This window comes from Callorhinchus milii, unplaced genomic scaffold (genome assembly GCF_018977255.1).
Source record: "Callorhinchus milii isolate IMCB2004 unplaced genomic scaffold, IMCB_Cmil_1.0 Scaffold19, whole genome shotgun sequence".
Taxonomy (NCBI): Eukaryota; Metazoa; Chordata; class Chondrichthyes; order Chimaeriformes; family Callorhinchidae; genus Callorhinchus; species Callorhinchus milii.
Window position 1 is genome coordinate 3245339 of NW_024704760.1, and position 23227 is coordinate 3268565.

The window sequence follows — 23227 nt, forward strand, 5'->3', positions numbered from 1 at the left end:
CAACTAATAATAATCCCTCCAAAATGCAACAATAATAAATTGGTCATTTTCAATCCACGACTGTTTGTCGGGAAGCTGCTGTGCGCAATTGGCTGCCGCGTTTTGCCCACAAATATACAGTCAATTCACTTTACAGCATATTCTGTGAAGCGCTTTGAGATGTCCAGAAGATGTGAAAAGCGCTACAACAAATGCAAGGATTATTATTATTATAATTACATTTTGCGCATCAGCTAAGGAAACTTATTTGCCTCTAATGGATTAGACGATACGAGTGTCAACTTTAAATGCACCACTCAACTTAAGAAAGGGAGCGGTACTACAATTTAGTTAGGTGCCTGGGAACTCCGCAAGTGAATTCAATTGAATGATATTTAATTAAATGATAGTTAATTACATAAATGGCGCGATGGGCCGAATGGCCTTCTTCTGTGCTGTACAATTCTATGATTCCATGATAATTATGGCAATCTTCTAGGTATTCATTTTTTTTTAGCAAACCACTCCACAGATCGGCGAGGACTGGGCAAAATAAAGAAAATGAATGGCTTCTCCAAAAAAAAACAAAGTTTCCAACAGTCACTTGACCTTTAAAGGTCTTGTTGAGATTTGCGAGGCAATCTACCAAAGTGATTTGGTGCATTAGGTTGCATTAGATTTCAGCTCAACTACAATTTAAACAAAAGATATGATCTATTGTTATTAAAAATGCTTTAACATCATTGGTCATTCAAAGGGTTTAGGCAACACATGATGCTACTTGCAGTCACCTTGAGCTCCCAGTTCTGGAAACAAGCGTAGACCCGTAGCGTATTGGTTAGAGCACTCGCCTCGCAAGCGAGAGGACCTGGGTTGGATTCCTGGGCAGGGTGAAACTTTAGGCAAGCTTGCTTACTCCACATGCTTCTGTTTACCCAGCAGTAAATAAAAACCCGGTTGCTAGTCAGTTGGTGGATGGCTTTTCCGAGGGTAAAAGTCCCTTAAAAAAAGATAATAATTTGGTCACTCAATCCACGACTCAGTGTGGGCAATTGGCAGCCGTGTTTCACCCACAAAATGCACAATTAATCCACTTTACAGCATATTCTGTGAAGCGCTTTGACACATCTCGAAGATGTGATAAGCCACTACATCAAATGCAAGGATTATTATTAAGTAACGAGCTGTGTCTGGGGCACCTTTAATGAGTACTTCACGTCTTCCCTTAGAAAGGAAATTAGGGTGAGCCCGGTCTCGCAACAAATAATAATAATAATCCTTGCATTTGACATAGAGACTCATCATTTCATTGAGACATCTCAAAGCACTTTATAGAATATACTGTAAAGTGAATAGACTGTATATTTTGTGGGCGAAACGATAAGGCGAAATAAGACAGCAGTTTGTGGCAAAGTTAGCAGTCCAGTCTTAGAGCTCTGCACAAGTTTTTAAAAACATAACACTGCAGAGCTATTCTAGGTCACAAGAGAAAACGCTAAATCATTAGCTCTAAGCATCGATTAATTGTGTCACAGGCAGGGATTATGCTTTGTAAGACGCTTTGGTGGTTTAATTGGAGAACAATGTGAAAAGAGGGACTTTGAAGGTGAAAATGAAACCTCGCAGGCGAACATTCTGGAAGGTAATACAGTACCTGGAAAACATTCTTTCACTGAGTGTATTTAGAAACCTGCTGGAATGGTTGGAAGCTATGGCTTCGTAAGCGAAGGGGGAGGAAGGTTTGTGATTGTCAACATTGCAATTCTCCCTAAAATGCTTTAAACAGCGACGTGGGTTATTTCTAAGAGGCACCCAACTCACCTAATTCTGGAGAGTGTTAGGCAGGTTGGCAAGAGTTACGACTTGAGCACCCCAGATGTCAAATGCAAGGATTATTATTATTATTATATTATTATTATAAATCCACACATGACCTATTTCACAGGTCAGGCAGCATCTATGGAGAAAGTAAAGTGAGTCAACCTTTCGGGTCCACGACCCTTCATCGGAACCAGTTCTGACGGAGGGTGTTCGACCCGAAACATTGACTCACTTTCCTTTCTCCATAGATGCTGCCTGACCCGCTGAGTGTTTCCCAGCGACTTCTGTTTTTGATTCAGATTTTCAGCATCAGCAGTATCTTGCATTTGGCTTGCCATTTCATTGGAAGCACTGTGTGGCAAGCTTCCCACTGCTTGTCTTGCTAGGACCACCCTACTCATTAAGACATTGGCTTGCAGGTTTAACAGGAGTCCCTCCGATGAGCAAGGCTGGGTTAGTCTGACACAAGCCTCAGCAGTGCCCTGAATTACTGCAGATCTACCTGACTGAATAGCTCCAGGGCCTTCGAGCCTCTATGAATAAGAGCACCAGGGCCAGACAGAAACACACAACCATTAGGAAGACATTTTAAATTAAACGGGGATAGTTACACGGGAGAAAGAGAGAGCCATTAACAGATTGCAGCGTGTTAGAGAAGGCGTGAAAGGAAAATACAGATAAGACAATGGTGATTCTGACATCTTTGAGTAACGGTAATCTCGTCACAGTAGAAACGTTGATGTATCATTGTACTTGCTCAGCACTATCTAATGGGGTTTTGGGCTAGCAGGGTTGAATGTGATGTATACAGTGAAATCTCATTGCTGAGCCAATTGACAGTCTGGCCGGCTATCAGTTAGGTAACTGCAAAACTGCCAGTTTGTACGTTTGTCCCCTTAGAGCCAGTTTCAACTCCAGGGCAATAATAAATAAAATTAACTCTTGCATTTAATAGGTCCCACTGTTTGTGGGGACACTGCTGTGCGCAATTGGCTGCCACGTTTCGCCCACAAAATACGCAGTCAATTCACTTTACAATATATTCTGTGAAGCGCTTTGAAACGCCTCAATAACGTGAAAAGCACTATGTCAAATGCAAGGATTATTATTATTATGTTCTGGAATGATGAGATCAAGTGGGCTGAAGGTAGGGTGCCCATATTTTGTAAACCAAACCCAGAGACATGTATATATTTTTAAAAAATTGTAATTCACCACAATTCTTGATGCTGGCAATACTGGTGAAGCTTGTTGGATTAGTGGCTGTGTTTCTCTGATGAGTGCGTCTGTTTTAGAATTTTATTGTCGTTGCTCAGTTTGTTGCTGAACTCAAGACAGGGCAAGTCTGGCCCCAGGGTCACACAATACCTCACCCGGAAATCAGTTCACCTTATTCGAAGGGCCTTCCTCATCCAAACCAATCTGGTGAGGAGACTCATTCATCGAATAAGGGTCCTCTTCCCTAAATCAAACACAAATTCAGAGCGTATTAGTCTGATCGATCAACAACGTCTGATAAATTCAAACTGGGCTTCCTCTTCGATCGTGCTCACACTCATCTCCTCCCTCCGAGGCTCCGCCATTGTTTTCTTTTCAACCGTGCCTTCAGCTCCCCTCTCGACTCCCTACCCCCTCCTCGCTCCCTCCCTTCCCTCCCCTCACCCTGACCATTTCCCCCATGCTCGGGTCCCGACCCAACTGCCCAGCACCTTGGGACGTCCTCCGGACGTGAAAGGCGCTCTATGAATGCAATCTTGTTGTTGTTAAGCGCTCCGAGACCCTGCCCGGGGTGAAGGGCGTCGGGTAAATACACGCAAGCCGTCTTTGCTGCCGTCGTAGGGACTGGATCACGGCTGGAGCAATTGGATTCATCTTATTCAGGTGACACACACGTACACGCGCACGTACACGCCCAAAAGCGCAATCTAAAAATAGCAGCTAACTCCAAGGCCATTTGAGTGGTTGGGTGGCAAGGTGTGGCACCCAAACATCCTTCAGCGCATATATGGACAACCGACACAGGAAAGACTTTCAAGTGTCTGAAAGGTGTGTCATAACTTGGTCTTGAGCCAGTCCCCATGAATCATGGCCAAACAGCCAACCAACCAACCAACCAGTCAAGTCTCTCTCTCTCTTTCTCTCTCTCTCTCTCTCTTCACTGCAATGAAACCAGGCAGGTGAACACAGCAAGAAGCAGGAAACTCATACACTCATGTGACCTGTTGGGAATGAGTCACTTAATACACACCTAAATTGAACCGAAACCCAGGCAAAGGAAACATACACAGCACACCTGGGTGCAGGAAAGGGTTTGAGGATGGTGTGAGGTTGCTCCTGGGAGATTCACAGGTGAGTGTGGAACTTTGCTCTCTTTGCTTCAGGTGATTCACTGGAAAGGTAACACTTGAGTTGTGTGGAGTTTGTTGTGTTTTAATAATAATTTTGTTCCAGACTCTCTTTCTCTCTCTCTCTCTCTCTCTGGTTCCTTCTTCAACAGGATTTGGTATTTGTGTGTGTGTGTGTGTGTGTGTGTGAGAGAGTTGACCTTGGAACTGAATATATACCTTTGCAAGTATTTTTTTTCCCCCTTTTTTTTCTTTATAGGCTTATATGTTGTGTGTCTTATCGTTTGCTGTTGTTCGTCTCACCCTCTGAGTGAAATGGACACTTATTTCGTGGAGTTTCCTTCAGGTTATTTCTCTCTCTCTCTCTCTCTCTTGGACAAGTTATGTTGTCTGGTAATATTTCAGCTTAATTCATAAAGAGAGAGGTTATGTTGACATGGTTTCTTTTTTTTAAAAAAAAGCAATGATTCCTTATGCACTGTCCATCTGAATCTTTCATTTATTCGTGTTATCCATAGAATCAAAAATATTTATGTTATTTAGGATTATTTTTTTTAAAAAAGATAACAATTCACCCCTCTCGTGGGTTTTCTTACCAAATCGTAGCTTATTTGGTTCCATCTCCCATTTGTTTTATTCTGTCTGGAAAACATACTTTAGGTTTTTCCTATTTTCTTGGGTGGATTTTTTAAAAAAAATACATCCCCCCCCAAAAAAAATAAGTCGATGTTTCTATTTAAAACCTTCATTTTAAAATCAATATAGTAGTGGGGGGTTTCGACCCCAACACATTTATTTATCCAAAAGAAAAAAAAATAATTTTTTCTAACTTTTTCAAGTAAAACAAAGTGGTGATTGTATTTTTATTTGGGGGGATGGTGTGGTATGAGAGTGGGGGTGTGGAATGTGATATTTTCTCTTGTTTTTTAACCCAAAAGGTGGGTCTGATTCATGTTTCTTTTTATTGTGTGTGGGGGTGTGGGGAGAGGGTTGTTGCAGTAGATTATTTTTTTGTTCTTTGTTGTAGTTTGTCCCCCTGTGTGGAGTGCACTCAGTGGTTGGGGAATGTGAATGTTATTGTGAAATGGGGCTGATTGGAATTTCTTTGAGAGGAAGGGAGGGGGGAAAGTGGCTGCTGTTCAGTTGGTTCAACTTCTCACTCCAACTAAACAGAGAGTTACGTTGTCTGTGTGTGTGTGTGTGTGTGTGTGTGTGTGTCTGTGTGTGTGAGACCAGGTTAAGAGTCCTGTAGAAAAGAGATCAGAGGGACCAGCAAACGATCTGCCCTCATACAGCCCAACACAACGTACAGCCCAACACGTAACACACAGCTCTTCTCTGCAGGAGTGAGTGAGTGTGACAGTGAGTGAGTGAAGGACACACACACACACACAGACACACACACACAGACACACACACACACACTCATCCCTTTGGATGCAGCTATTTCCTGGATACACAAACTGGAGTGCCATCAAAAGGTAAAGAGCGACTGAGAGCCACTTGATCCCCCAAACTTGGCTCTCCCACTCTCTCCTTCTCTCCCCCGCGCTCTCTCCTTCTCTCCCCCCCCACCCTCTCCGCCCCTCCATGGGGAAGCTGGTTGTCCCATATCCCCAGGAAACGTGCGAGTCCTTGTCGTGGGGGAGGGGGAAAAAGGTAACCAGTGAGTTCAGGTGGGCCCACAGGTGTATTCCTGTGTCTGACAGCGTTTACCTGTGCCGTGAGCCGACAGGAGAGGCGATTTCCTGCTTATTGCAGAGAGTTTGTTTGGTTTTAGTTCACTAAAGTGGATTTATTGCGCTTGTTTGCTTTGCTGGTGTACGTGCCGGGCCGGGCATTGTTAGTTTAACCAGAGGGATCAGTTAAATTCCACCCCGTAACTTTGCTATAGCTGTAAAACCCGACTCTTAAACCGTAGTGGATTCCTGGAATAGTAATGATCGTTGCATTTGACACGGCGCCTTATCACGTCTTCGAGACGTCTCAAAGCGCTTCACGAAATGTACTGCGAAATGGATTGGCTGTGTGCTTTTGTGAGCGAAACGTCGTCTTTGTGGGCGAAGATGTAATTTCTTCTTAAAGTCTGACTCAGTTGGTAGCCCTTTCACCTCTAAGTCGGGGGGTTGTGGGTCGAGCCCCACATTGTGACTCTGTTGCTCTCGTCTGACACTCAAATGCCGTGCTGCGTTGTTGGAGGTGCCGTCCTTTGGATGGGGTCTTAAACCAAGGACCCGTGTACCTGTTCAGGTGGACGTTAAATATTCCACGGGACGAGTCAGAAAGAGAAGGGAGTTTTTGTTTCTGTGTCGAGGCCAACAATCCTCCAGTTGTTTGTGGGACATTGCTGTATGCAAATTAGCTGCTGCGTTCAGCTACAAAATGCACAGTCACCGCATTTTCTGTAAATCACTCTTACTCATCCACCGTTCCTCCCCCTTGCCGCCTCCTTCCCCCATCTTCAGGTCACGCCTGAAGACCTTCCTCTGCGACCGTGCCTACGGTCACCTCCCCCCACCCCTGGGCTCTGGGACACTGCCCTGTGTGAGGGGTGCGATATACATACAAGTTGTTGTTTTTCATTATTTCCCCAATAAATCTGTTTTGGGGAGATTTTCACACTAAGTGGTACACAGCACGGGCAGGTGTTTTTTATTTATTTTTTAGTCGAAATGTTAAAACCACGCGTTCTCGTTTCAGATGTTGCCGGTTCACCCTCGGAGGGTACGACTCAAACCCTGGTTGGTAGCCCAGGTGGATGCCAGCAGTTTCCCGGGGCTGATTTGGCTCAACCGAGACAACAAGCGCTTCCAAATCCCTTGGAAACACGCAACCCGTCACAGTCCTCCTCAGGAGGAGGAGAACACTATCTTCAAGGTAAAAACACAAGCTTGAATACGTTAACGTGACGTTAAGGTAACTGCGGGCTCTAGAATTCCCAAAAGCATCAGTCCGAGTCTGTAATAATTCCTTCAAATAACAATAATGACTTGGTCGCTCAATCCACGACTGTTTGTGGGACGCTGCTGTGCGCAATTGGCTGCTGCGTTTCGCCCACAAAATACACAGTTCACTTTACAGCATATTCTGTGAAGCGCTTTGAGACATCTCGAAGACGTAAAAAACACCATATCAAATGCAAGGATTATTGTTAGTCCCACAGTCCCTTCACCTCCCTCCCTCCCTCGCCTCCTTCAAGACCCTCCTCTTCGACCGTGCCTTCTGCCACCCTCCTGACTGTCCAACGCCTTGGGACGTCCTCCCGACACGAAAGGCGCTGTGCAAATATAATTTTGTATTGTATTTTACGTCAAGACGATTGATTCCGAGTGTCATATCCGCAGGCATGGGCAGTTGAAACGGGAAAGTACCAGGAAGGGATTGATGACCCCGATCCAGCCAAGTGGAAAGCCCAGCTCCGTTGTGCGCTGAACAAGAGCCGTGAATTCAAGCTCATTTATGATGGAACAAAGGAGGTTCCGATGAATCCTTTGAAGATCTACGACGTGTACGATATCCCACAGTCCAGCAGTGGGCACAGCAATCCAGGTTAGGCCTCTGGTCTCAGTTGTATTGGATGCAAAATGTCATGATTATTATAAGATTTTTTTAAAAAAAATTATATATTTTTATTTTTATATTTGTGTAAAAATATGCATTGTTATATATATATATATATAGTATATATTTATATGATGTTTGCCCACAAAATACAGTCAATCCACTTTACAGTATGTCCTGTGAAGCGCTTTTGAGACAACATGATAAGGCACTGCATCAAATCCAAGGATTATTAGTATTGTTACTATTATGGCGTTAGCATCTAGTAATGTTTAGCTAGTTTAGAGTAAACAATCCAACGTGTTTTATATGAGAATGGTAGACTAGAAGCTACCAAAACACAAAACCAACAGTACAATACACTGTCGCGATAAGTTTGGAGTTTCAGCTAACGGGACCCAAAAATATCTTGTCGTAAGGATTTCACCTTCACATATCATCACAGCCCAGCAATGGAGCATCAGTCCAGGCTATGAGCTCAGAATCCAGACATGCGACTTGAACCCATAACCTTTTGACTCGCAGGCAAACTTGCTACCAGCTAAGACACTCGGAATAGCTTCAATTAGAAAGAATGTACTTTGCAGTAGAAGTTCCAGTTCAGTTGATTGACGCAGACAAAAGACCCGTGAAGTTTTGATCTCTGAGGGCCCTTCGTTATTCAGAGTTAAATTCATTTTTAAAATTTATTGATAATTATAATAACAATCTTTGCCTGTAAATCTACAGGATCTGTTCCTTGCGAAGACAATGATATAGACATCGACGATGAAGAAGAGGATGACTCGAATTGCTCTCAACCTCAAGTTATGGTGAGTGCAAACTAGATTTCCGCGTTATAATTGAGCATCACCGAAAGAGAGAAAAATAAACTTAAAATGTTAATTTCACTGCGCCAGTGTTTCAAACCTTGAATCTACGCTGCACCCCCTTTAGGGCAAGTATTTCCTTTCAAGATAATTTAGAAGTTAGTTTGCAGGTGCAGCAGCAACTAAGAAGGCGAACGGCATGTTAGCGTTCATTGCAAAAGGTTTAGAGTATAAGAGTAGGGAAGTCTTGCTGCAACTTTATAGGGCCCTGGTGAGACCGCACCGAGAGTATTGTGTGCAGTTTTGGACTCCTTATTTAAAAAAGGACATACTTGCTCTCGAGGGGGTGCAGAGTAGATTCACTCGGTTAGTTCCTGGGATGAGGGGACTGACCTATGAGGAGAGGCTGAATAAACTGGGGCTGTATTCTCTATAGAGTACAGAAGAATTAGGGGAGATCTTATTGAAACATATAAGATTCTTAAAGGACTGATAAGGTAGACACTGAGGGTCTGTTTCCCCGGTAGGAGAATCTATAACTGGGGGTCACAGTCTGAAAATTAAGGGTCATAGAGTTGAAGAAACATTTCTTCACTCAGAGGGTAGTGACTTTATGGAATTCACTACCCCAGAAGGCTGTAGATGCTCAGTCCTTGAACATCTTCAAGGCTGAGACTGATAGATTTTTAAAAAATAGAGGGATTAAGGGATATGGGGATAGGGCAGGTAAATAGAGTTAGGTCTGAAGATCAGCCATGATCTTATCCAATGGCAGGGCAGGATCGAGGGGCCGAATGGCCGACTCCTGCTCCTAATTCTTATGTTCTTAACCTGACTTACTCTTATTTCTGAATTCTCTTCCCCTTTCCAACCAGATGCAAGAAAACTTTCCTTTTCTAACCATAAACGGTAAGTGGACATAATGCTCTTGGTGTTATTTAGGTCTGTGTCCAATTTGGCTTTTATCTATTAAGTAAGTTAAGTGTTAATTATAGTTGTTAATAGTAGGTTGGATTCACCAACAATATACACAGTTTACATTGAATCCTGTGAAGCACTTATCAAATGCAAGTATCATTAGAAGATCTTTTATTAATTAAATGAGCCGATTTTTTTTTTCTGCCCATGAGGTTAATGCAACTCTGTAGTCTGATCTTAAGATTTAACCGGGTCGCTCAATCCACGACTGTTTGTGTGGACGATGCTGTGCCCAATTGGATGCTGCGTTTCACCCGCAAAATATACAGTCAATTCACTTTACGGTATATTCTGTGAGGCGCTTTGAGACGTCTCGAAAATGTGATAAGGCGCTAATTCAAAGGCAAAGATTATAATAATTAAGATGAAAATGGGAAAATTGTAGGTGAACGAAACGTCATTTTTTTTACATTATAATTCAAGGTAATGTCTTGTATATTTTATAGTTCCCTAATGGTGATGATTTTCTCTTGACTATGAAATGTTGATCTCACAGACACCCCAATGCCACCAGTCAATGTGGTCGCGCCCAGTCAGTGGATAAAGCCTGAGCCGGAACAGAATCTCCAAGTGGAGCAGCATTTTCCAGGAGAGATATTTAGCTCACCAGAAACCTGGATTAGCTCATTACCCAGTAAGTAAAACACATCCACACTCAACTGAACCCCACATTGTCCTCCCAACCCAAGGATCTCGCTCACTTTCCCCCCAATAAAGCCAACGCTAGCCCAAAGTCCTGCCATAAAGGTCCATCTTCATTAGAAAGCTACCTGACACTATTGTCTAGGCTGGATGGGGGGACAGGGAGGGCAACCTTTTGGCTATTCAGCCTTTTGAGCCTGTTCCGCCATTTAATTAGACCATGGCTGATCTGTACCTCAACTAATCCTTTCAATTCCAATTTCGTGTCTGGCATCCCCCAGGGCTCTGTCCTTGTCTCCTCTTTAATATCTACGTGCTCCCCCTTGGTGACATCATCCGCAGACATGGGGTCAACTTCCATATGTATGCGGATGATACCCAACTCTATCTTTCTGCCTCCACATTCAACTCCATGACCACTGCTGTCCTGACACTGTCTGTCGGACATCAAGTCCTGGATGTGGGCAAATTTCCTACAGTTGAATGTGAACAAGACTGAGGCCCTCTTGATTGGCTCACGCCAGCACCTCAGCACCTCAGGCTCTGGCATCATCAACCTCCATGGTTGCACACTTCAACTCACCAACCCAGTCAGGAACCCGGGTGACTTGTTCAACCCTCAACTGTCTTCTTCCCCACATCCAAGCCATGACCCTCTCTGCCTTTCCTCACCTCCGTAACATCGCCAAACTCCGCCACTACCTCACCCCTCAGGCCGCTGAAACTCGTTCATGCCTTCATCACCTCCAGGCTCGACTATGCAAACGCCCTGCTTGTCGGCCTTCCCAACTCCTCCCTCCACAGGCTGCAGATAATTGAGACCATGTCCTCTCCCGCACCAAACTCTGTGATCCCATCTCCCCCATTCTCGCCCGACTCCATTGGCTCCCTATCCTTCAAAGGATCCAGTTCAAAATCCTGCCCCTCACCTACAAAGCCCTCAATGGTCTCTCCCCACCCTATCTCTGTGACCTTCTAACCCCCTATCAACCCACCTACTCCCTCCGCTCAGCCAGCTCCCACCCGCCCCACAATTGGCGGGAGAGCCTTCAGCCATTCTGCCCCCAACCTCTGGAACTCCATCCCCAAATCACTCCATCTCGCCCCCTCTTTAGCCTCCTTCAAGTCCCGCCTCCAAACCCTCTTCGGCCATGCCATCAGTCACTCCCCTTCCCCTCCCACACTTGACAGCAAATGCCCGAATGAAGAGCCTAACAAGTTGTTTGGGCATTACAGGTGCTATGTTCAATGCAAAGATCATTTCATTGTGTTCTTCTACCTCTCGGTTAAATATTAATGGTTAACCTATTGTCAGGGGGATCTTTCATGTTCTATTCATGGAGGGATGTGCTCATGAGCTGCAGTTCACGTGTTTGATGTGCAGTTTTAATTGGGAATCTTCTTGGCCTTACCGCAGAGATGCTCTGGCATGTTTCTCGTTCCAAGTTCCCGAGGCTATAGAACACGGCATATCATTAAAATAACCGTCACATAACCAGAAACCTGTTGGGTTTCAGTCAGTGATACAGATACTGTGACGTTAAATCTGTCAGCCAAAGAGATGACAGAAATTTGGCCGAGTTCCATTTTGTGAGTTTTTTTTCCTTCTGATAGACATTTGAGACACAAGCCTTTTCCAACCCAAGCACAAACCACAAAGCGCGTCACTTTATTGCACTGGCTGGAGTTAGTGTAGTTCAGTGGAGATGCTAATTGTGCCCTTTTGTTCATGAGACCCAAAATGAAAATGGACTGGAACTGACAATAAAATGGTAGACTAAGTTAAAAGAGGGTGGCTTGGTTCAGTTGGTAGTGCGCTCGCCTCTGAGTCAGAAGGTTGTGGGTTCAAGCTCCGTGCGGTGCCTTTGAGCTTTTAGTCTAGTCCTACACTCCAGTATGATGATGGCGATGTACTGCATTGTCGGAGGTGCCATCATTCGGATGAGACATTAAACCGAGGTCCCTTCTACTTGTTCAGGTGGATGTTAAAGATCCAACAGCACTATTCAAAAAGAGAAGGGAGTTTCTCCCGGTGTTCTGGCCAACAATCCTCAGATAAAGGTGGTCATTCACTCTAGAGCTGGAGCTGGTTGTCGGTAAAAATCCAGGGATGCTCTTTGAGACGTTTTGACAACACGATAAGGATCGTCAGATGCAAGGGTTATTATATCACTGAAGAAGTGGAACATTAAATGAAAACACTTACAAAAGAAATAGCTATTCTCACTCCACTGGTTATGTAAATGGCTTGAGGGGAATATAATAATAATCCTTGCATTTGATACAGCACCTTATCACGTCTTCAAGACGACTCAAAGCGCTTCACAGAGTATGCTGTAAAGGGAGTGACTTGTGTATTTTGTGGGCGAAACGCAGCAGCCAATTGCTCACAGCAGCGAGCCACAAATACTAGAAATGATTGAGAATGTGGAAAGGAAGGGGCTTTGAATAGTGCAAAGCAGTTGAATTGATGCGGGTAAATAATATTTTCTTTTGTCAGACGTCAGTTAATCTAACAGCGTTTCTTCTTTCCTGCGCAGTGACGGACCTGGAAATCACGTTCCTCTATCGGGGCAAAGAGGCTGGACAGACGGTGACGGTCAGTAACCCTCAAGGGTGCCGTCTGTTTTACGGGGATTTGGGCCCGATGCCAAATCAGGAGGAGCTGTTCGGGCCGGTCAGTCTGGAGCAGGTGAAGTTTCCGGTGACGGAGCACATCTCCAACGAGAAGCAACGCCTCTTCACAAACCGCCTGCTGGACGTGATGGACCGAGGACTGATCTTGGAGGTCAGCGGGCACGCCATCTATGCCATCCGCCTGTGCCAGTGTAAGGTGTACTGGTCGGGGCCCTGTGCGGGCGGCACTGCCACCCCGCACCTCATTGAGAGACAGAAGAAAGTCAAGCTGTTCTGTCTGGAAGCATTCTTAAGTGGTGAGTTCCCCCCACACTTGGCTGAGCCGAAGCGATTTTAAGCCAAAAGAGTTTGTTTACCGGAGTTCTCAGAAAATAATTTGGTTCTTCCAAGTGTGTCGAGGTCTGAAATTCCATGCAGTCCCAGCAGGCAAGATCATTTGGTCTTGACGTTTCAACGTTGAAGTTCTGTAGTGTATTGGTTAGAGCAGTCGTCTCGCAAGCGAGAGGACCTGGGTGTGATTCCCGGTCAGGGCGAAACCTTAGGCAAGTTTCCTTACTGCGCAAGCCTCTGTTTACCTAGCAGTGAGTAGGAATCCGGTCGTTAAGTCTTTTGGCAGAAATAATCCCTTCAAAACTACAAAACTTGGTTGCTGTATCCACGGCTGTTTGCGGGACGCTGCTGTGCGCAATTGGCTGCTGCGTTTTGTCCACAAAATGTACAGTTAATTCACTTTCCAGTGTATTTTGTGAAGCTCTTTGAGACGTCTCAATGACACGATAAGGCACTATATCAAATGCAAGGATGATTATCATTTATTGTTATTATTGTGGAAATTTGTTCAATTCAGTCTTAGGTTGTTCCTGAGTTGGGTTGGTGAAGTTGTTGGATTGACAGCTGTCAGTAACCCTTGTTGCAACTGTGTACATGTGGAGGAGGGTCAAGGATAAGAGATAAGATGGTTAAGATAGCCCTTAATGGTTGAATGGTTGGTCATTCACTTTGTGACTGTCTGGGGGGGGGGGGATGTTGATGTGCACAAATTGGTTCCGCAGTCACCTACGTAATAATAATATTAATAATCCTTGCATTTGATAATACAGTCATTATATTTCACAGTGAAGAGCTTTGAGACATTCTCCTGATGTGAAAGGCATTGCATCAAATGCAAGGATTATTATTAGTTCGGCGTCACTCATGAAGAATGACCCCCAACCTCACCACAAGTGGGCACTGCTGCCACCAAAGGAGTCGTGTTTCAGCCTAAATCGGTTGAGATTTGGATGGAGGAAAAAAATTGGAAGTAAAACCATAATTGGAAAGAAATTCTTCCTATGTCCCGGTTGTCCTTTAACCCCAATGCCTGATTAGGAGGAGACCGTTTTCATTTGAGATGCCTCTGTTGATGTGGCCGTTGTTTCTTCCTCCCTCAACAACAACAACTTGAGTCTATATAACGCCCCTCACGCAGGATAGGGTCCCTGAGCTAGGTAGGTGAGTTTGGCTCCAAACTAACCTCCCCTCCAAGGGCAAAGGCATTAACTTCTTTCGAGACACTCATATTGACCTGTAGGTAAGTGCCCGTGCTCTCTGAACATTGCTGACCTCATTAGCCATAATTATCCTTGCAATTTACATAGCACCTTAATATGCCTCCGAGACGTCACAAAGGGCTTCACAGAATATACTGTAAAGTGAATTGACTGTATATTTTGTGGTATCATTGACGTAGGAAGTCTGGAATCTTCCATTTGTATCTTCGCAATCCGTTAACCTCAAGCTTTAAGGTTTGAATAGTAAACCTGTGGAACAGACTCCCGGGAGAGACCGTTGAGGCAGGAAATGTTGATTCTTTCAAAATCAAATTAGTTTTCTTTTAGAAAATAACATTATGCGATATAGGACATAGTTTGGACACTATGTGCCTGCGACCGCCAGGAAGGTGGAAGGCGAACTAGATGGACCTTTTGTTTTTTGTCATCTAACATTTCTTATGTAATTGCAGAACTGATTGATCATCAAAAAGGACAAGCCATTAAATCACCGCAGTTTGAGATTTCCCTGTGTTTTGGGGAAGAGTGGCCGGACGGTAAACCTAAAGAGAGAAAGCTAATCATGGTACAGGTAAGGGTCCTTGAAGTTTGACACGAGTTGATTGAGATTATACTTTTACCGGGAAGTCCTGGGATGATGAGCTAAAAAAAGGTCCATATATATTGAGTTAATTACTTACCTTTTCCTATTGAGTTCCTAGTTGTTGATAACTGACTTTTACAAATATTGCAGAAAGAAATGCTGAGCTAATCCCCGTAATGCTATGTGAGTTAAGTGTGTGAGTGCGTACTTAGAACGAACAGCGTTGTAGCTGCAAGTTACGTCTGCCCTAACTAAGAGGAATATGTACAAGGTAATTTTTAAAAACTTCCTAAAGTCATGCAAAGGTGTCCACGCTTCAGTATGGCACAAGCTGTAACGTGTAAATAGATCAAAAACTTGTCAATCACTTCACGGCTGTTTGTGGGACACTGCTGTGCGCAAAATTGGCTGGCCCGCTCACCTAAGAAGGTCAGTCACTCCACAATAAAATCCTGTGAAGTCTTTTGAGGTGTATCGATAAGACGCCTTATCATATGCTCTTATCCTACGAATCGTCGATCTCTTACTAAGGAAAACTGGATTTGCTGGACGTGTGGCTGGAATAGACTACTTGTAACTCTACTTGTGGTTTGAAATGAGGTTCAGCTGGGGTGATGCATAGCGAGCGGCAATCGCTTGAGCTCACTTAGCCAATAAATCCAGCATTTTCACTTGGAATGTTTCCCGTTTTCTCTCAGATCGTGCCCATCGTAGCGCGGATGATCTACGAGATGTTTAGCGGCGAATTTTCACGTTCGTTTGACAGCGGCAGCATCAGGCTACAGATCTCCACTCCGGACGTCAAGGATAATATTGTGACTCACCTGAAGCAACTCTTCCATCTCCTACAAACAAACCAAGGGCACCAACCGTGGCAAATTCCAGCTCAGAATATTCACATGGCACAGGCACTTCAAGCTCAGTAACACAACGCAAGTTTGAGTCTACAGTTTTTTTGTTGTTGTTTCAAATAACTATGAGAGTAAATCTGAAGAATTTACCCGACGAGAAGAGGGTGTATTGTGTGAGGGACGATTGTACGTAGGATGTGAAATCAAGGATTCTCTGGTCACGTCTACAACTGGAAGGAAGTTAGTTGGTAACCAAGCAAGGATTGCGATGTCGTGTCAGCTTTCAGACGAAACCACACAACTTTCGAAATGCAGTTGAAGGAATTAAACCCTTTCACAATGGTATTGGTTAAATGTTGATCTAGAAATTAGCTAACTAGTCTACTGTGTGTTACAGGACAGTAAAGCATTAGATCCGGCATGTTATCATTAACCACATTTCTTATCTCAATTTTGTGGATAAGTCTCTTAAACCCTTGTCTGAGACGACAGACTTGAAGTAAGACTTTGTTGCCTTGTCTCAGACAAGAGAATGGGGTTTCTCAATCTTTAATGACTGGCGTGTTCTGATGAAACTCTACAGGTAATTCAGTTTGCCTGAAGCAGTGTTGTCCAACCGTTTCATTTCATGAAAGTTAGCATTATTTTGCTTCTGCGGACCAAACCGATTCCGGGCAAAAGACTATTAATATTCATCTGCGTGCCCGAGGCAACAACACGATTATTGGGTTTCAGAAAGAGGCTTCTTTAGTGCAAATAGTTCTTATGAGTGTGAAATTACACCCCACGACTTGTAAGTGAATTGAATTAAAATTTAGGCCAGAAAACTGGTTGTAACACACTCATTGGGATAGCATGGTCGAGGGGTTACATTCCTCAAAATAAAATCTTTCTTCAAATGCGTTCTAAGGAAAAACTAATATTTTCTTCTGTCTTGCTGGATAGAACCAATTTCTGAGGATTTTGAGCTTGCGTGCAGCTTGTACTTTCACACGCTATGTGCCTTTCTTCATTTACTGCGCCTGTGTGTATATATTTTAGGCTGCAATTCGATCTCTCTCTGTGTGCCCTGTTCAGCAGTAAAGATATTGCCTACAAAAATACACACTCATTACACTTTACAGTAGATCCTGTGAAGCATTCGAGGTGTCTTTCCGATGGGAAAAGTGCCATATTAAATACAAGATTTATTAATATATCTTAAAAATGATTTTTCAGCGATTTTATTTGCGTGTTCATGTATTTTGTTTTGCTGTGTTCTCTTGTGCTTTGAACGTGTGTTTTGGCTTGTTTGTACTTCATTATTATTAGTGTGCCTAATAATCCCTTTGAAATTGCTTTTACAAAAACAATTAGTTAATGCTTTGATACGTGATATATGCCAAGTATTAAAAACAATTACCAATTCATAACTTGGTACAATTTTTTATAAGAATCAATTATTGACTTTTGATTTGTGTTCACGACCAGTAAATTTAGATGGTTACCGGGCAATGTTCTCTAACAGAATTCCTTAATAAGGATTCCAGTAACTAAAAGCTTGCCTCAATTGCAGGAATTTGGCTCAATTAACAGACGTTAGAAGTAAATCGAAAGTCAAATTGGATACTTTTTGAATAAATCTGACTGCTGTTTGCATTGAGTGTGGTTCAAGAAGTATAGGCTATTCTATATTGTGAAATATATTACATTTGTATATATTCTATAGTGATTATTTATTTATGAAATAAATAATGACTGTTTGCAGGATACTGCTCTGCGTAATTGGCTGCCGCGTTTCACCCACAAAATACAGTCAATCCACTTCATGACATACCCTGTGAAGTGCTTTGAGGCGCCTCAAAGATGTTAAAAGGTGCCATATCAAATGCAAGGATTATTATTCATAAATAGATACATAACCTGCTGCACTGTGACATGTTTACGATATAAGTAATGACTTAGCAGTGTGATACCATTATCCCATGGGTTCAGCATAACCCTTTATCCCACTTCTCAATGTCTGGCTGTTAAAGATCCCATGACATGATTCAAAAAGAGAAGCAAGTTCCTTGTGGTCTCCTGGGTTTATAGGAACTTGCTCTGCGCAAATTGGCTGTTGCATTCACCTACAAAGACACAGTGCCCACATTTCACAGTATATCCTTTGAAGGGCTTTGAGATGTACTCCTCACGTGCAAGTTCTTACATCAAATGCAAGGATTATTATTACTGTTATAAAAGCATAGCCTTTGGTACCAGAATAGCCCATAGTTGAAAGCTAAACACCAAGTTCAGCACTTTCATGGACTAACAAACATTTACACTGACTCAATACAAACTACAAGGAGGGTATATAGACATAGTGTCTGTTAATAGGTTACATATAAGCTCCAAATGTTTACTGCTGGTAAAATGGTATATTTCCACATTTCAGCAATTGCAAACTGTCCCACAGTTCAGTTTTGTTTCAATAAATAGAGTTTTTAATGTGTTGGAGCTTTAGAAATAAATGATTTACAAATCACTGACCAAGTATGAAGGAACAGGAACATTGAGTAGTCCCAAGGTACAAGGATTGATTGATTGATATCTTAAACCGAGGTCCCATCTGCCTGTCCAGGTGGATGTTAAAGATCCCATGTCACTACTTGAAAAGAAGGGAGTTTGTCCTATATCTTTGTCAACAATCTCCCAAATAAATGTGATCATTCACTTCATGGCTGTTTGTGGGACATTGCTGTGTGCAAGTTGGCTGCCATGTTTGCCTACAAATCCATAGTCACCAACGTTTTCAATGAATCCTGTGAAGCACTATGATATTTTGATGACAAGGTGCTACATCAAATGCAAGGATTATTGTTATCTTATTATCACTATTAATATCATTTCTGTATCCCTCAATTCTTCGATGGATCAGGAAATGCAAGCTCCTCTCATTTCAGAGGCTAGCAACCAGCAGTAAATATGACATCCAACTGATCAAAAGAAGTACGAGAAAAACTTATTAGCTGATGTTTTGGCCTACACCGAAAGATATATTTAGCGCAAACTTCAATCTGCATCCATTGCTTACTCAGTAAAACGGGCAAGTGTTTGTTGATGGGTAATGTCTACAACATTGAAGAGGGTTTACCAGAATCAGTATTTGATCAATTTTATCTCAAAGTGACATTTAAAGAACTTGTTTATTTATTAACTAAAAACATTCCCAATTACCAAACCACATATATTGTGAGTAACGGGAGGTGGGGTGGTGGTGGGGGGGGAAGCTTGAGAGAAATCATTTATTCGTATTACCTGATACACTCTTCATTGGAGGACATTTGCAAGTCTTCGGATTCCAACATGAGTTTTATCTTCAAATATGGAACTACCTTATTCCTCCTCCTTGGGTACTTGCAAGCAAATTCCTGTAAGTAATCATCCTTGGCAGAGGTGAAGCTTTTTACTGGTTTCAGGGAAAAGGCGAAGGGAATGGGGTGATGATAGATGATTTTGGCTTGAGAGGTAGCAATATGTATCAACAATAACAACTTGCATTTACATAGCCCCTGTTCGCAGGATAGCCTTCCGAAGGGCTGAATGGCCTCCTTCTTGTGCTGTGAATGCTAACGAGACACAACAACGAAATTACATTTGTGCAGTGCCTTTCACGTCGGGAGGACATCGCAAGGCGTTGGACAGTCTGTGTTTAGGACCCGAGCTGAGGTTCAGGATCGAGGAAGGTGGAGGGCAGGAGGGGGAAGGAGGGTGATCACCTCTTTGAGACATCTCGAAGTGATAAGGCACTATATCAAATTCAAGGATTATTATTATTTTATTATTATTACTGTGCGCAAATTGGCTGCTGTGTTTGTCTGCAAAAACACCCAGTCACACACTACCCTTGCTTTATTCGGATCTTCAAGGCACTATATCAAATGGAAGAATTTCAGTGCCTTGGGACGTCCTCCTGACGTGAAAGGCACTATATAAATGCAATTTGTAGTTATTATGAGGTGCTATCTCCAATGCTAGTATTATTAGTTGTAAAAGTAAGGAACCCGGTTGTTAGTCAATTGGCAGGGGATAATAATCCCATAGATAGATAGATAGATAGATAGATAGATAGATAGATAGATAGATAGATAGATAGATAGATAGATAGATAGATAGATAGATAGATAGATAGATAGATAGATAGATAGATAGATAGATAGATAGATAGATAGGTCACTCAATCCAAGAGTGTTTGTGGGACACTGCTGTGCGCAATTGGCTGCCGCCTTTCTCCCACAAAATATACAGTCAATTTACTTCACACTATATTCTGTGAAGCACTTTGACACATCTAGAAGATATGATAAGGTACTATATCAAATGCAAAGATTATTAATACTATAGATATATTGTATGTAAATTTGAGATAACTTAAGTTATCTTGAGATAACTCTCTCTCTGTGATGTACATTATTCTTACATCGTTTTTTAGTGTTTTTGCAGAAACCATCTGCCAACATGTTTCTCAATCGGATTCGGCGAGCCAGTGGTTTTGGGGAAGAGCTGACGAGAAGCGACAACCTGGAAAGAGAGTGCATAGAAGAATTGTGTGACAAAGAGGAAGCCTATGAAATATTTGAAAATGGGGAAAAAACTGTAAGAATTGTATTTAAAAGCTTTAGCCAATCTTTTGAGCCATGAAAGAACTTATACTATATATATTGATTTTCTAAAAACATTCAGAATGCAATTTACCGTGTGGGTTTGTAATAAAAGTAAATTTAGAAAAATCATATTAATGGGAGGTCGTCTCAAAGCACTTCATAGGATATACTGTAAGGTGCAGTGACTGTTTTATAGATGAATGTGGTTATTGGGAAAACATTTATATCTTTTTATATATTTTTTAATATTTGTTTTCTGGGGTTAATAATCTCTTCAAAATAATAATGATAATAATGTTTTCACTCAATCCACGACTGTGTGGGACGCTGCTGTACTTGATTGGCTGCTGCGTTTCGCCCACAAAATATACAGTCAATCCACTTTACAGTATATTCTGTGAATCGCTCTGAGGGCGTCTCAAAGACATGATAAGGCGCTGTATCATATTCAAGGATTATTATTATTATTATATACAGCTTTATGCTGTGCAGATAAATAGCAAGGATCTTTATTTCAATGATTTCTCCCATGAATGAGCACTAACTCTGGGAAGGCAGGAAGCAGTGACCAATTTCATGAAGTGTCACATGATTACAAGAATGGTTTGGATGAAAAAGGCCCTTCGGCCCATTCAATCTCACCCTTCCAGAGTACGCACACTACTGCCTTTGCATCACAGCATCAAGCTGTTTTTAAACGAGTCCTCAACCACCCTTCCTGGCAACCTGACCTAAGAGTTGGTTACCTTATGGGTTAGGAAATACATCCTGGTGTCTGTCTTGAAATTGCCCTTTGCAGTTCTAACCCAAAGTCTTCTTACTACTGCCTTGCCTTGGTGTCTCTCAAGTTATTGTTCTGGATTTATTTCTTCAATCACATTTAACATTTTATACTCCTCAATAAGGATTAAAAACACCAAATACGAATCTTTTTTTTTAAACTTCTCAAGATTAGTAAATGCTAATAAGGGGACTTGATTATATTTGACATGTTTGAACCTACATTTCTGGCTAGGATCTCCTGATATTAAAGATCCTTAAACTTTCTTTTGTTTCCTTCCAGAACGAGTTCTGGAAGACCTATGAAGGTATGTTTATTTTCATGTTCTAGTATGTTACGTAAAATTTGAAATCGGATATTATCGATATAAAAATTAGCCATGTTGCGCCTGCAATAATCCTATTCCGAAATAATTGTAAAACACGGTATCAGGTAAGAACTGGTTAAGCGAAAGTCCCAAGTAACAGATTTGCAAGGATCGAAAATAGAGATTTTGATGGGAAACCCAATCATTAACCTTCCAGTGAAAGAACTAAACTTTTTCCTCTGGGGTTTATCCTGTTATGAATAAGCCTGTTCAATTAGACAACAACAACTTGCATTTATAGAGCGCCCTTCACCTGGAATCGTGTCTCTGAGCATGGATGTGAAAGATCCCAGAACAGTACTCGACAAATAAAAGGAGTTTCTCCCATTGTCTTGGCCATCGGCACCTCCCCACACCCATAAAATTGGTCATTTACTTAACAGATATATGTGGGATATTGCTGTATGCAAATTGGCTGCCATATTCCCTACAAAAATGTAGCTTATGCACTTTACAGTGATACATTTCGAGACCCTCCTGACATGAAAGACACTCTTATTAAATGCAAGGATTATTTTTATTACTAAGCTCACGAACAGGGGTGCAAGTGTTATGGTGAAATTATGTGCGAAGATTACAGGGAACTTACGGCACGGAAACAGGACACTCGGTCGTGCTGGTGTTTATATTCCACAGGGATCAAGTGAAGTCTTTTATGGCATGAATAATATTTTGAAGATATGAATTATATCTTCATGTTAAATGATTATCTGCAGCAAAGTCCTTCCTCAGTACCTGCATTAATATGAATTAATATGAATGTCTTTATACAGGGAGGCGATTTCACCCACCTGCCCCCTTCAGTCTCCCACCTCCAAGTAAGTTTTCATTATGATTTACTAATCAATTGCATTGCATTTCGGATACAACAAATTATTAATTTTTTAAAAAATATATTTATAATTGTGATAATTTAGCTACCAAATTAAGACTGAAGTAAAAGATTTTCCACAATTCTGCACAATATAACATTTTAAGACAAAGTGGTCTTACCTGCTATAACGAGCTGGAGTTTCCAGCTGCATTAATAGATAATAATAATAATAATAACCATCGCGTTTGATATAGTGCCTTATCACGTCTCTAAGACGTCTCAAAGATAGTTCTTTTCTCTTCCTTTTTTTTGCCACAGCATTGGCCCCGATCGACAAACGAACACAGGAAAGGTCGATTCAGGATATGATTAGTATGGGAAGGCAAATCATTGAAAAGAAAAAGGAAATGATTCAACTTAAACAGAGGATAATTGAACTGAAAGAGAGCTCCACTGAGCTGAAAAACAACTTGCTCCATGAAATACGAGAAAATATCTTGCAAAATACTTGCTGCCTCTCAACTATTTACCAGCTGCTGAATTAAAATGGAAATCATTCATGGATGTTCTGATTTTTCAACATGGTAGCAAATGCTCTTTTAAATTTTTTTTCCCCCCAGATCCAATCAATTTCTCTTCCCAGTAGTCCTTTCGCCTCCTGAGTCAGAAGGTTATGGGTTCGAGGCTCTTAAATTGTGACTTTGAGCTCACAGTCTAAACTGTCAAACCAAAGTCCTGTCTACTTGTTCAGGCAGACGTTAAAAGATCCCATGGCATGACTCGAAAACTGGTAGAAAACCTTTTGCGCGAAAGAAAAGTTGCAAAAATAAATCACACGTTTTCATTCACACATATTTGTAATTCTTTCAAAGTGCTGTGGGAAA

General features: G+C 42.1%; 2 protein-coding genes across 5 annotated transcripts; both read left to right on the plus strand.

Annotated features, from left to right (window-relative positions):
- Nucleotides 1-3975: 3975 nt before the first annotated feature.
- Nucleotides 3976-17165, plus strand: LOC103182502 (interferon regulatory factor 6). 4 transcript variants are annotated; one of them, XM_007899557.2, is made up of 9 exons: nt 3976-4149; nt 6846-7022; nt 7490-7694; nt 8436-8518; nt 9391-9424; nt 9990-10127; nt 12676-13068; nt 14775-14893; nt 15604-17165. In XM_007899557.2, exons 2-9 carry the CDS (start codon nt 6846-6848, stop codon nt 15829-15831), a joined length of 1377 nt encoding a protein of 458 aa, XP_007897748.1. In that variant the 5' UTR covers nt 3976-4149; the 3' UTR covers nt 15832-17165. The 4 variants fall into 4 exon arrangements, with proteins under 4 accessions (XP_007897748.1, XP_007897749.1, XP_007897750.1 ...); XM_007899558.2 differs by lacking the exon at nt 3976-4149 and adding an exon at nt 4179-4197; XM_007899559.2 differs by lacking the exon at nt 3976-4149 and adding an exon at nt 5094-5626.
- A 1809-nt stretch (nt 17166-18974) lies between these two features.
- Nucleotides 18975-23191, plus strand: LOC103182504. The gene is made up of 5 exons (XM_007899561.2): nt 18975-19150; nt 20210-20373; nt 21445-21469; nt 22303-22347; nt 22662-23191. The coding sequence occupies exons 1-5, from the start codon at nt 19084-19086 to the stop codon at nt 22886-22888; spliced, it is 528 nt and encodes a 175-aa protein (XP_007897752.1). The 5' UTR covers nt 18975-19083; the 3' UTR covers nt 22889-23191.
- Nucleotides 23192-23227: the final 36 nt, after the last annotated feature.